The sequence below is a fragment of the Nomascus leucogenys genome, chromosome X (genome assembly GCF_006542625.1).
Source record: "Nomascus leucogenys isolate Asia chromosome X, Asia_NLE_v1, whole genome shotgun sequence".
In the NCBI taxonomy this organism is placed as follows: domain Eukaryota; kingdom Metazoa; phylum Chordata; class Mammalia; order Primates; family Hylobatidae; genus Nomascus; species Nomascus leucogenys.
In genome coordinates this window covers 80,422,686-80,436,269 of record NC_044406.1, presented here as the reverse complement: position 1 = coordinate 80,436,269, position 13,584 = coordinate 80,422,686, and the positions used below count along the sequence as shown (strand labels likewise).

The 13,584-nt window shown below is 34.1% G+C and overlaps 1 protein-coding gene and 1 pseudogene across 1 annotated transcript in view; both read right to left on the bottom strand.

The window, feature by feature from the left end:
• Positions 1 to 13,584, bottom strand: part of PCDH11X (protocadherin 11 X-linked) — a 787,481-nt gene that overhangs the window by 145,178 nt on the left and 628,719 nt on the right. Inside the window, exon 9 of the mRNA XM_030807651.1 lies at positions 4,750 to 4,773. Coding sequence (XP_030663511.1) covers positions 4,750 to 4,773 — 24 coding nt within the window. The remainder of the gene's footprint in view (positions 1 to 4,749; positions 4,774 to 13,584) is intronic.
• Positions 12,050 to 13,364, bottom strand: LOC100604710 (annotated as a pseudogene).

Genomic DNA, 13,584 nt, shown 5'->3' with positions numbered 1-13,584 from the left:
AAAAAAAAAACCATTTTGTCAGCCCCAAAGCGTCTGAAGCTGTTAAGCAACTTCACCAAAGTCTCAGGACACAAAATCAATGTGCAAAAATTGCTGGCATTCCTATACATCAACAACAGATAAGCTGAGAGCCACAAACAAATGCCTATTCACACTTGCCACAAATAGAATAAAATACCTTGGAATACAGCTAACCAGGGAGGTGAAAAATCTCTACAAGGAGAACTACAAGCCACCGCTCAAATAAATCAGAGATGACGCAAACAAATGGAAAAACGTTTTATGCCCATGGATAGAAATAATCAATATCATTAAAATGGTCATCCTGCCCAAAACAATGTATACATTCAATGCTATTCCTATTAAATTATCAATGATATTCTTTACAGAAATAAAATTTTAAAAAACGATTTTAAAATTTATATGGTACCAAAAAATAGCCCTAATAGCCAAGGTAATCCTAAACAAAATGAACAAAGCCAGAGGCATCATGCTACCTGACTTCAAACTACACTATACTACAGGATTATAGTAACCAGAATGGCATGGCACTGGTACAGGAACAGACACATAGACAAATGGAATAAATAGAGAACCCAGAGATAAGATCACACACCTACAACTCTCTGATTTTTGACAAACCTGACCAAAAAAAAAAAAAAACAAAAAACTCCGAGGAAAGGATTTTCTATTCAATAAATGGTGTTGACATAACTAGCATATGCAGAAGATTAAAACTGGACCCCTTCCTTACACTATATACAAAAATAAACTCAAGATGGATTAAAGACTTAAACATAAAACCCAAAACTATAAAATTCCTGGAAGACAACCTAGGCAATACCATTCAGGACACAGGCACTGGCAAAAGTTTCATAACAAAAATTCCAAAAGCAATTGCAACAGAAGCAAAAATTGACAAATGAGATCTCATTAAATGAAACAGCTGCTGCATATCAAAAAATAAACTATCAACAGAGTAAACAAACAATCTATGGAATGACAGAAAATTTTTGCAAACTACGTATCTGACAAAGGTCTAATATCCAGCGTCTATAATGAACTTAAAAAGAATTTACAAAGAACAAAAACAACTCCATTAAAAAGTTGGCAAAATACATGAACAGACACTTTTCAAAAGAAGACACACATGTGGTCAACAATCATATGAAAAGAGCTCAACAACATTTATTGTTAGAGAAATGTAAATCAAATCCACAATGAGATACTATCTCACACCAGTCAGAATGGCTACAATTAAAAAGTCAAATAGTAAGAAATCTGGGGGAGGCTGTAGAGAAACAGGAAAACTTATCCACTGGTGGTGAGAGCGTAAATTATTTCAGCCACTGTGGGAGACAGTGTGGCAATTACTCAAAGACCTAAAGACAGAAATACCATTTGACCCAGAAATACCGTTTGACCCAGCAATCCCATTACTGGGAATATATCCAAAGGAATATAAATCATTCTATTATAAAGACACATACATGCATATGTTCACTGCAGCACTACTCACAATAGCAAAGATATGGTATCAACCTAAATGTCAATTAATTATAGACTGGGTAAAAATATGTGGTACATATACACCATGGAACACTATGCAGCCATAAAAAAGAACAAGATTATGTCTTTTGCAGGAACATGAATTGAGCCGAAGGCCATTATTTTTACCGAAATAACACAGGGCCAGAAAACCAAATACCACATGTTCTCACTTATTAGTGAGAGATAAATTATGAGAACACATGGACACATAGAGGAGAACAACACACACTGGGGTCTCTTGGAGGATGGAGGGTGGCAGGAGAGAGAGGATCAGGAAAAACAACTAATGGGTGCTAGGCTTAAAACCTGGTTGATGAAACAAACTGTGCAACAAATCCCCGTGACACAAGTTTACCTATGTAACAAACCTACACTTGTACCCCGAACTTAAAAGTTAAAAAAAAAAAAAAAGAAAAAAATATCTTCCAGTAGAAAAATAGCTGAGGACCAGAGGGCTTCACTGCTGACTTCTGACAAATATTTAAGAAAGAACTAATACCAATTCTAGTCAAACTATTCTAGAAAATAGAGAAGAAGGGAACACTACAAAACTTATTCTATGAGGCAAATATTACCCTGATACCAAAACCAACAACACATCAGAAAAAGAAAACAGGCCAATATCACTGATGAATATTGATACAAAAATGTTCAACAAAATTTTAGCAAACTGAATTCAACAACACATAAAAAACATAATTTATCATGACCAAGTGGGATTTAACCTAGAGATGCAAAGATGGCTCAATGTATGCAAATTAATCTATGTGATTCATCATATCAACAGAATAAAAGACAAAAATCATATGATTATTTCAATTGATGCTGAAAAATTACTTGATAAATTCAACATTCCTTCATTTAAAAAAAATTCTCTAAGAATTGGGTATAGGATGAACATATCTCAATATAATAAAGGCTATATACAACAGACCTACAGCTAGTATCATACTGAATGAGGAAAAAATGAAAAGTGTTTTCTCTAAGATCTGGAACATGATAAGGAGGACCACTGTCACCAATGTCATTCAACACAGTACTGGAAGTCCTAGCTACAGCAATCAGACAAGAAAAAGAAATAAAGGGAACCCAATTTGAAATGGAAGAAGTAAAATTATTCTTGTTTGTTAATGATATGATATTATATTTAGAAAAACCTAAAGACTCCACAAGAAAATGATTAGAACTGATAAACAAATTTAGTAATTTTGTATGTTGATTTCGTATCCAAAATCCAACAACATATCAGAGAAAGAAAACAGGCCAATATCACTGATGAATATTGATTTCGTATCCAAAATCAACACACAAAAACCAGTAACATGTTTATGTGCCAACATTAAGGAATCAAGAAATTTATCCCATTTATGATAGCTACAAATAAAATAAAATATGATAAATTAATCAAGGAAGTGAAATTCTCTACAATGAACACTATAAAACTTTGATGAAAGAAATTGAAGACATAAAAAATGAAAAGATAATACATGTATGTGGAAAAATAAATATTGTTAAGATATTCATACTCCCAAAGTAATCTACAGATTCAATGCAAACCCCTGTAAAATAATCATGACATTCTTCACATTAATTGAAAAAAAAAATTCTAAAACTTATATGGAACCACAAAATACCCAGAATAGCCAAAGCTATCCTAAGCAAAAAAAAAACTACATTGGAGAAATCACATTACCTGATGTCAAATTATACTACAGAGCTATACTAACCAAAATAGTATGGTACTGGCATAAAAACAGACATATAGACCAACAGAACAGAATAGAAAACCCAGAAATAAATTCATACATCTACAGTAAACTCATTTTCAACAAATGTTCCAAGAACATACATTAGTGAAAGGGCAGTTTCTTCAATCAGTGCTGCCTGGAAAATTGGATATCCATATGCAGAAGAATGAAACTAAACCGCTATCTCTTGCCATACACAAAAAAATCAAATCAATGCATATTAAAGACTTAACTCTAAGATTTCAAACTATGAAATTACTAGAAGAACACTTTGGGGAAACTCCTCAGGAAATGTGAGTGTGCAAAAACTCTTTGAGCATTACCCAACAGGCACAGGCAACCAAAGCAAAGATGGACAAATGAGATCACATTTCATTATTTAGATGATAGCCAAAAATGTATCATGGACATTAGAACTCATTATAGAAGAACAGAAGAACTACCCCAACACAATGTAAAAAGTCAAAAGCAACATTTTACATTTAAAATACCAAAAATTGATAAAGTATGTTGTTAATATTGCTAATATGTCAAAATTAAAGATTAAATGTAAGTTTCTTCCTTACATAACAATTCAGGTTTATGACTGATTTCAGGAAAATTTTTTCTTTAAGTGCTATTTCTATTTCATCAAAACATCAATGTATTATACATTAAAGCTTAAGATAAAAGTGTATGAGTGAAATAAATTATTGTTATAAAGAACAGTGGAACAATAGGACAGAAACATCACCAAATATAAAGTGGACAACAAAGAAATGTGTGCATATACACAACGAGTGCAAATATATTTGGAACATCCAATATATCCTGCAGTATTTTAAAATTTTATCAGCACAAAAAATATATATATTTTTCAACTGATTGCTTAAACTCCATGCTTTTAGAAATATTTTGTCTGTCAATCTTAACTTATGATAGGTTCACATGTAATCCATGTGTTATAATTTGGCAAAGAAAATGCATATTACATATTATTTACAAATTCATAAACAATGTAAACTTTATTTTGTTAGTAATTTAGAAAACATATACCATTTATAGATCAAATTGGAATAGAATACAGAAAAATATAATTATATCTTTAATGGCTGCTCAAACAAAATACTGAAAATGCTTATACTATCAGAGGAGAGAAATGAATAATAAATTCATAGGTAATTTGAAAGCAACTACTTTAAGCCAAATAACTATAGGGTCACATTTATTTTATTATCTAAAGATTGATGACACACAATTTAGAAAAAGCACTCAGATATATAAGATATCCAACTGACTGAATGCCCTTCCTAGATTTCAGATATTTTAAATGTATCAAAAATGTGTTTGAAGCAAACAGTTGATGTTTTATGAGAAGCAAAAAGGTAAACAGTTCTTAAACACAAATCAGCAATTCATTTTAAAATGAAACATGCAACATGGTGATGGTTTGTATTGATTTCTACTGTACCTTTCTTTAGTCCAGGTATGAAAGCTAAAAAGAAATTTTAATAAAGTTAAACACAATAAATATTTTCTCTTATTTCTACAATATTATATTAGCATACCTAAATAAATATAGTTTGTAAGGTATTGCAATATATTTTCTACTTCACTTTACAAAGAATGTGATAATTGAGATATACAAGGACTGCTGCTCCTTCACATTTGTATTTTGTAATACATTTTTATAGAATTGGACCAAGCCTATACAATATGTTGGCTTCCTGGGACGTAATGATTGGTGCTTTCCACAAAGGAAATGGGTTGTTAAACTTAACATTTTGCAGTAACTCAGTAGATTTTCTAGCTTCGTCGCCTGTGATGGTTAAGTACAGTCCTCTACTGACATACCAGTTTCTTTCATGCAACCTCCTACTGTAAGTGTAGAGCAAGGAAAGACACTGTTTTTGACTTAACAGGTGGCTCTGTCTCCAGCTTCTGATATATAAAATAGTAATAGGAAAAACCCCAAATCAGCAGGCACTAGCATGAGAATGGCCCAATAGAATTATTCTTATCATTGCTTAAGAAACTTTTTCTATAATACCATTGTCTTCACCTAAAATTTTATATTATTTCTCACAATTAGGACGTAAGGGATTAGAGATTATTGTCATTATTTTCTAGATAAATTCAAGCCTTGCGTTATTGACTTTCTTCAAAACTCTGTGAAATCATGCTGACCTGGAACAAGTAGCAAAGTCTACTTTTAAACAAAATAATTGTATGTTTATAAACACCCAAATATGTATTGATCTGAGCAGATGATTCTCAAGTTTATTCATTACAAAATTTTAAAGCCAATATTAATAAATAATTTCCTGATCACATCTGCATTTTAGGAATTATTTAATAATATCCATTACAGATAAAAGCTTAAAGATAAACATTTTGAACTTGTTAAAAATCTATTTTGAATAAAATTAGAATATTATAAAACTGAAGACATGAAATTCTTAGATGGAAGTAATAAAGCAGAATAGAAAAACAGGTGAAAGTAATGTTTCTATGCACTAATAAGGATCAATAAAAGAGCACTGTACAATATTTTTAAGTGGCACTGACAAACAGCACATTTATTTCTCATTGCAAGGTGTTTCATCTGTATGCAATGTAATTTAATGGTAATAGAAGCTGAAGTATACAATTTTTTTAAAATAGTGCTTTCATAAGACACTTTGGGGAGGATTGATCTTCTAAATAGAATTTTGCAATTCCCCACCCTTTAAATGAGGATTCTACTTCAATGATAAGAAACACACACACACACACACACACACACAGAATCACTCTAATTTTGTATTAATTAGAATTAATAATCAACTCGTAATATTTAAGTGTAGAGTTTTCAAATATACTGAAGTAAAAAGAGAAAGACTGCTTTAAACAGAAAAGTAATAATGTACGTGCTTTTCATTTTTAAAGACTGCAATTTCAGTGTTGTCTAGAGCTTAGTGACAAAAATCCTTTCTAATTTGGTAACTAAAAAGGTCAAAAAAAAAAAGTAATGCAATAGGTCTGGACTTACCTTTAATAGTATGGAAGGTACAAATAAAAGAAGCAAAACGAGGGACGTGACAACAATAAAAAATAAAACAAACACATTTCAACAACTTATTCAAGACTTTTAGTTCCCAAATTGAAAAGTGAAAATTGGTTTATAAACCACCAAAGTCAAATATTGATTAATTTTCCTTAAAATTCAGAATAATAAGCATATTCGGCTTAAAACTTTTAAGATTGAATGTGAAGAATTTCTCGAATTCATCACATGAGAAATGCTGCAGAAAAGGAACCATTTTCCCACTGTAAGAGAGTATATATATATATATATCTTATATACTAACAACCACTAAGAAGTACGTTCGTTATAATTATTAGGACTTTTTTATGTAAGCTAAAGGCCCATCTTGAAATGTATCTCTAAATCTCAGAGTAATTTTTAATTAAGGTTTAAAGGTTTATCATTGACATTTTTAAAGCATCAACACTGCCCAAGATGTTTGTAGTAAACCGATCAGCATAGTCCTTGTCATCTGAAATACTATAGTCTATGCGAATCATTATGACTGAAACTAATTTTTAAAATAAATAATCCAACCAAATTTTATATTATGAATGACTAGGTATATAATATGACTAATGTGTAACTTATTTTTAGGCTATTAAATATTCCGTGGTTAAGTTTATTTGTTAATAAATTTAAAAACAATAGTTTAGGCATCATTATTTTTACTTACGCAAATTCAATAATAATAAAAAATTACGTTTGCATAAATTCTTACTTTGAGTATAATTGAGTTTTTTAACATTTTTTCTGAATTAATGACTAGCAAATATTTTAATTAGTAAATTAAAACAATAGAAATAACTAGGCTTCTTTTACCACAAAATTAAGAAAACATACATTTTAAAGAAAAAAAAACCTCCTGTTTGAGTTTCATAAATATTACTAAAATTTATCATGAGAACAATACTAAAACATGCTACGTTATCACATACACACATATTTTAATATCTCCTTTATATTCCTAAAACAAATTTTAAGTACTAAATATGAACTAGAAATATCTGGCTAAATGTAAATGAGAATTCCAAATAACTAGATGATGTTTGAAGAGCTTAAAGGTCAATAGAACTCACCATAACATTCAGTGTTGGCATAATGTTTGTTGGTCAAGTACCATGCATCAATCTATAATTGCCATCTACTTCAATAAAGAAGTAACAGTTGCAGTTTTATTATGCATAAATTTTAAAGTCATGTAATAAAGTTGCATTAATGAAGCCATTTTAAAATAAAAGTGTCATTTCTTGGAATAAATAAGAAGTGAAAACATTTTCAAAGACATTTCTTTAGAAATAATCAGATATCTTTACTACTAAAGTCAATTGAAATATAATATTGTATGTAAGTATCACTATGCATATGCATATATCTCCTCTTTAATTCAGTGAATTACAATGTTTATTATGCTTCCTAATACAAATAAAATCTGATCAGTCAAGATTCAATTCATCTGAAAACTAATGTGTATCCTGTTCTTATGAGCTTTTTTTTTTCCTTTTAGAGACAGGTTCTCACTCTGTAGCCCAGGCAGGAGTGCAGTGGAAAGATCATAGTTCAGTACAACTTCAAATTCCTGAGCTCTAGCACTCATCCCATCTCAGCTAGGACTACAGGCCTATGCCATCTATAGCATGGACTAGCATATGCAACCACGATACAGGCTAACCTTTGAGAACAAGTTTCTCATTTTCTTATGCAAAGCCACACAGTAGTTTATACTGAAGGTCACAGGATATGGCAGAATCAGTATGAAAAAAATAAAATCAGTGTACGGAAGACTGTGGTGTCAAATTAATAAACCAATACCTCTTTGAATAATGCTAATTTTTAAAAATTCTACAAAATATGCCAAAAAGATTCAATTCTTCTTGATGTATAATTCAAATCACCCCGGTGAATCTCCTACTGAGTGCAAAACTAATATACTGTAGCAGCGTTGTACTTGTGTAGATTGCATAGAGTCTGAACTACAAAAATAGTGAAGCTCGAATCAAATTTTCTATTCAAATTGTGTGTAAGGTTAAGGCTACTATATTAGTTTGTTCTCATGCTGCTATAAAGAACTGCCCAAGACTGGGCAATTTATAAAGGAAAGAGGTTTAATTGACTCACAGTTCCACAGGGCTGGAAAGGCCCCATGAAACTTACCATCATGGTGGAAGGAAAAGCAAACACATCCTTCTTCACATGGCAGGAGGAAGGAGACGTGTCAAGCAAAGGGGGAAAAGACCCTTATAAAACCATCAGATCTCTTGAGAACTCACTCGTTATCATAAGAACAGTATGGGAGTAAATGTCCCCATGATTCAATTACCTCCTACCAGGTCCCTCCTGTGACATGTGGGGATTATGGGGACTACAACTCAAGATCAGATTTGGGTGGGGACACAGCCAAACCATATGAGCTACAAACAGAGAAGCTGCAACGTGATTAACATAATGAGCATCTTATTTGCAGTGAAATAAATGTTGCAAATATAAAATTAATTATGTATCCCTGTATATTAAAGTTTCCATCCGTATTCCTCTGTGCCTTGAGTTTCAATAAAAATTAGGTTACTACTGGATCAAGGAAATATTAATTTGAAAATTGACAACAGCGAAAGTCATAATGTTGGCTTTGTTATAGAGGTAACTAAAACCTTAGGAATCGAAACATTTTCACCAAATATGCAATTACCATTTTCTACATTAACAGAATTTTGGTTGACTGAACTCATGCAATGCCATAATACCAGATGGCTTATTTTCTTTCTTAGCCTAGAGTTGTACGTTTTCTTCCATTTCTGAAATTAACTCATTTTTCCTATTCTTCACAAAATCTTCTAGTCCACAAGCTATTGGCTCTATTTTCTGCCCTTTTATTCAGGGGAAATCTTTGCAGAGGCTGTAATGGATACCAGTTTCAAGTCTCATTTTTTTACGTTGACAGTGTTTATGCACTTCAAAGAGCACAGAGTTACAACTTAAATTTTATCTAGAATAAAATGATTAGAGAAGTCAAGGACCAGAGCCCTTAGACAGTCAACCGATTCAGCATCCTCATTATACACATGAAGAATGACATCAAGAGAAATAAAATGACTTAGATCTAAGACTAACACAACTAGTTAGAGACATAAGTAGAATTAGAATTCATGTTTTCATTACCAAGGAACTCACATACTATTAAATGCCACCATTTACAGATCATTTCCAAGATATGAAAACAATACATATATCCAAAACTATTTGCTCAAGGAAAACTTTTACTGCAGGGAGTACCAACAGATCAGTGCTTTTAGAATATACATGTGGAAAATTCCAATTTAGATGAATACTAAATGCAATTTACCCCCTCATGTACACATCAACTGACAAGGGCAGAATAAGAGAAAATCATATTTTAAGAAATAAAATCTTGCTTTGGCAGATCCAACAAAATAATAATGCCTATTGAAAAATACTAATTAGAAATTTAACTTTGTCCTGAAGAGAAATAGAATATAATTCTTCCTTTTCGCTAAAAATATAAGGCAAAAATTTCCACCTCAAAATCTAGCCTTAATATTTTAAATTGTTCATGGCCATATAAAGCGAATCTAGCCAATCATAATAACTCCTTTTGGCAGCTACAATTGAAAGAATAATTCTGAGATATGCAGAACTGGACACCTTAGAGAAAAATTTATATATGATCACATTATTTTTTCATTTGGTTTTCTCCAGGCCATCTGACTTCACTAATTACATTGTCAAACTATCCTAACAACATAAATGTCAATTTAAAATCCTTCTCGGTTAGTTTGGATATTTAAGACAACAAATTCTTTTTTTAAAGAATCTTTTTAAAGATTTTGCTGACTCCCAGAAAGAACTCAAGAAATATGAATTATGAAGGACTCAACTTTTCACAAAAATAAATGTGGGAATAAAAATTGTTTCATGGTCCATTGAAAGTTCCTACTAAGGCACTGGTTACACTGCTTTGGAAGGCACATTAAGCAGTTATGATAATATACACATTTTAATGACCATGAGAAATTCCCAAAGCAAAATTTTGAGGGCTGGATCCATTATTTTCTTCAGTTTGGCAAAGAAAATACTAAGAAATCAGTATTTCTAAAATATGCCTTTAAGCTATCCAAAATGTTTGAAACAATTGTAGCTCTCAAACATTTCATACCTTTTAATACTCAATCTGTTCTTGAGAGGGTGAATTCTAAATTAAGGCCATTTTTAAATGGGACTTGGTGGTGTATCTGGTCTTTAGGTCCACAGTGAAATTGATTTGTAAAGCGTGTTCCTTTGCATGATTTTAATGCAGGCAAAATACATGCCTCCAAGGTAATAATGTACAATCTGTACATTGCTAAAAGACTTAAGTTTTAAAATTTCTTCCTTGTGAAACTGAAAATAAGTTTCTTCTAAGCAATTTACCCAATTTCAAAGCTTTGACTGGTTTGCCAACAAAACTTTTTGAGTTGCACATGTAGAAATAAAACAGGGATACACCTCAATCATATCTAGAGAGAGAGAATATAATTGAAGTTTATTTTTAGAATAAAAAAATTTCAAAACCTTTTCCTCACATTTTCACCAACCTCTTTGCTCTATTACAAACTAATTTAAAAATCTGCTGTACTATAAAGAAAACAGTAGGTAATTAAAGTCTCTATATTGCATAAGTAAATGGACATATCAGGAAACAACATTTACTTAAACACTTGAAGGCAGGCCATTTGTATATATTATTTTGAGAAATGTCTATTACAATCTCTTGTCTATTTATTAATCAGATTTTTTTTCCTATTGAGTTGTTTGAGCTCCTCATATATTCTGGTTATTAATTCCTTGCCAGATGAGCAGTTCGTAAATATTTCCCCCCCTTCTGTGGGTTGTCGCATCACTTTGTTGATTGTTTCCTTTGCTGTGCAGAAAGTTTTTAACTTGCTGTGATCCCATTTGTCCATTTTTTGGTTTGATTGCTTGTGCCTCTGGGGCATTGGTCAATAAGTCTTTGCCCAGACCAATGTCCTGGATAGTTTCTCCAATGTTTTCTTGTAGTAGTTTCATAGTTTGAGGTCTTAGATTTAAGTGTTTAATCCACTTGGATTTGATTTTTGTATATAGCAAGAAATACGGGTCAAGTTTAATTCTTCTGCATATGGATATCCAGTTTCCCCAGAACCATTTAGTGAAGAGACTCTCTTTTCCTCAGTTTATGTTCCCGGCACCTTTGTCAAAAATGAGTTCACTGTAGGTATGTGAATTTGTTTATGGGTTCTCTATTCTGTTCCCCTGGTATATGTGTCTATTTTTATGCCAGTACCATGCTGTTTTGGTTACTATGGCTCTGTAGTATAATTTGAAGTCAGGTACTATGATTCCCCCAGTGTAGTTATTTTTGCTTAGCATAGCTTTGGTTATTCTGGGTCTTTTGTGGTTCCATATAAATTTTAGGATTATTTTTTCTATTTCTCTGAAGAATGTCATCAGTGTTTTGATAGGAATTGTAGACGGCTTTGGGTAGTATGGACTTTGTAACAATATATATTTTTCTAATCTATGAATATGAAATGTCTTTCAATTTTTTTGTATCTGCTTCAATTTCTTTCATCAATGTTTTATAGTTTTCATTGTATAAATCTTTTTTTTTTTGAACTCTGAACTTTTTATTGGCCTCCTGCTCCCCAAAGGGTACCCTGCTTCTGCTGGCTTAATGCCTCAGAATTTTGGTGTCGTTGGTCTCAGACACCACTTTGCCATCCACTGTCCGGTGGGTGGTGGTCTTTTGGATGGTTTGCATGGAGTTGCTGCTGTCCAAGGCATCACCAAGAATGAAGTCCTTGCCATCTTCCAACAGGCGGTGGTAGGTGGCGATCTCAGCCTCCAGCTTGACCTTGATGTTCAGCAGGGCCTTATACTCCTGGGCCTGGCGCTGTCTCTCTGCCCGGGTCTGTGCCAGCTCTGACTCCAGGTGCATCAGGATCCCGTTGAGCTGCTCCATCTGTAGGGCATAGCGGGCCTCCACCTCCCTCAGGTTGTTCTCCAAGCTGGCCTTCAGATTTCTCATGGAGTCCAGGTCGATCTCCAAGGACTGGACTGTACGTCTCAGCTCTGTGAGCGTCATCTCAGCAGCTCCAACCTCGGCGGACTGTGTGGTGGCCACTCTGGTGTTCTCCTCAATCTGCTGAGACCAGTACTTGTCTAGCTCCTCTCGGTTCTTCCCAGCCAGCTCGCGATATTGGGCCCAGATGTCTGCCATGATCTTGGCAAGGTCCTGAGATTTGGGGTCATCTACCTCCACGGTCAACCTAAAGCTGGCAATCTGGGCTTGTAGGCCTTTTACTTCCTCTTCGTGGTTCTTCTTCATGAAGAGCGGCTCCTCCTTGAGAGCCTCAATCTGTCTCCAGCTGCAGTCAAGTGACATTGGTGTCATCAATGACCTTGCGGAGCCCATGGATGTCGTTCTCCACAGACTGGCGCGTGGCCAGCTCTGTCTCATACTTGACTCTAAAGTCATCAGCAGCAAGCCGGGCATTGTCAATATGCAGAAAGATGCGGGCATTATCCACAGTATTTGCGAAGATCTGAGCCCTCAAGTCCTCGATGGTCTTGAAGTAATGGCTCCAGTCTTTGACCTGGGGTCCCTTCTCCAAATGCTCCCGGATTTTGCTCTCCAGCCTCCGGTTCTCAGTCTCCAGGCTCCTCACTCTGTCCAGGTAGGAGGCCAGGCGGTCGTTCAGGCTTTGCATGGTCTTCTTGTTCTGGATGCCTCCCATTCCTGCCAGACCCCCAGCCATCCCCGCGGCCAGGCCCCTGGACCCCATGCCGCCCCGGAAGCTGGTGGAGCGGGACACGGAGATCCGGGAACCAGAGCCCCCGGCGCTTGCATAGACGCTGGCCGTGCTGCTGACCAGCCTGACCCCGTAGCTGGGCGCCTGGACAGAGCCCAGGGACCGGTAGTTGGTGGAGAAGGTGGAGCAAGTGGCGAAGCTCATGCTGTCCGGGGAGGAGAGAGATAGGACAGGACTCAGGCTTTGCCGCTGACGGTGGCCCATTATAGAAATCTTTCAAGTTTTTGGTTATTTATTCCTGGATACTTTATTTTATTTGTAGCTATTGTAAATGGTGTTTCTTTTTTGGTTTCTTTTGCAAATTATTTGCTGTTGGCATATAGAAATGCTACTAATGTTTTTCTATGTATGTTGGACTTGTATCCTGCAACTTTACTAATTCCAATTCGTTTAT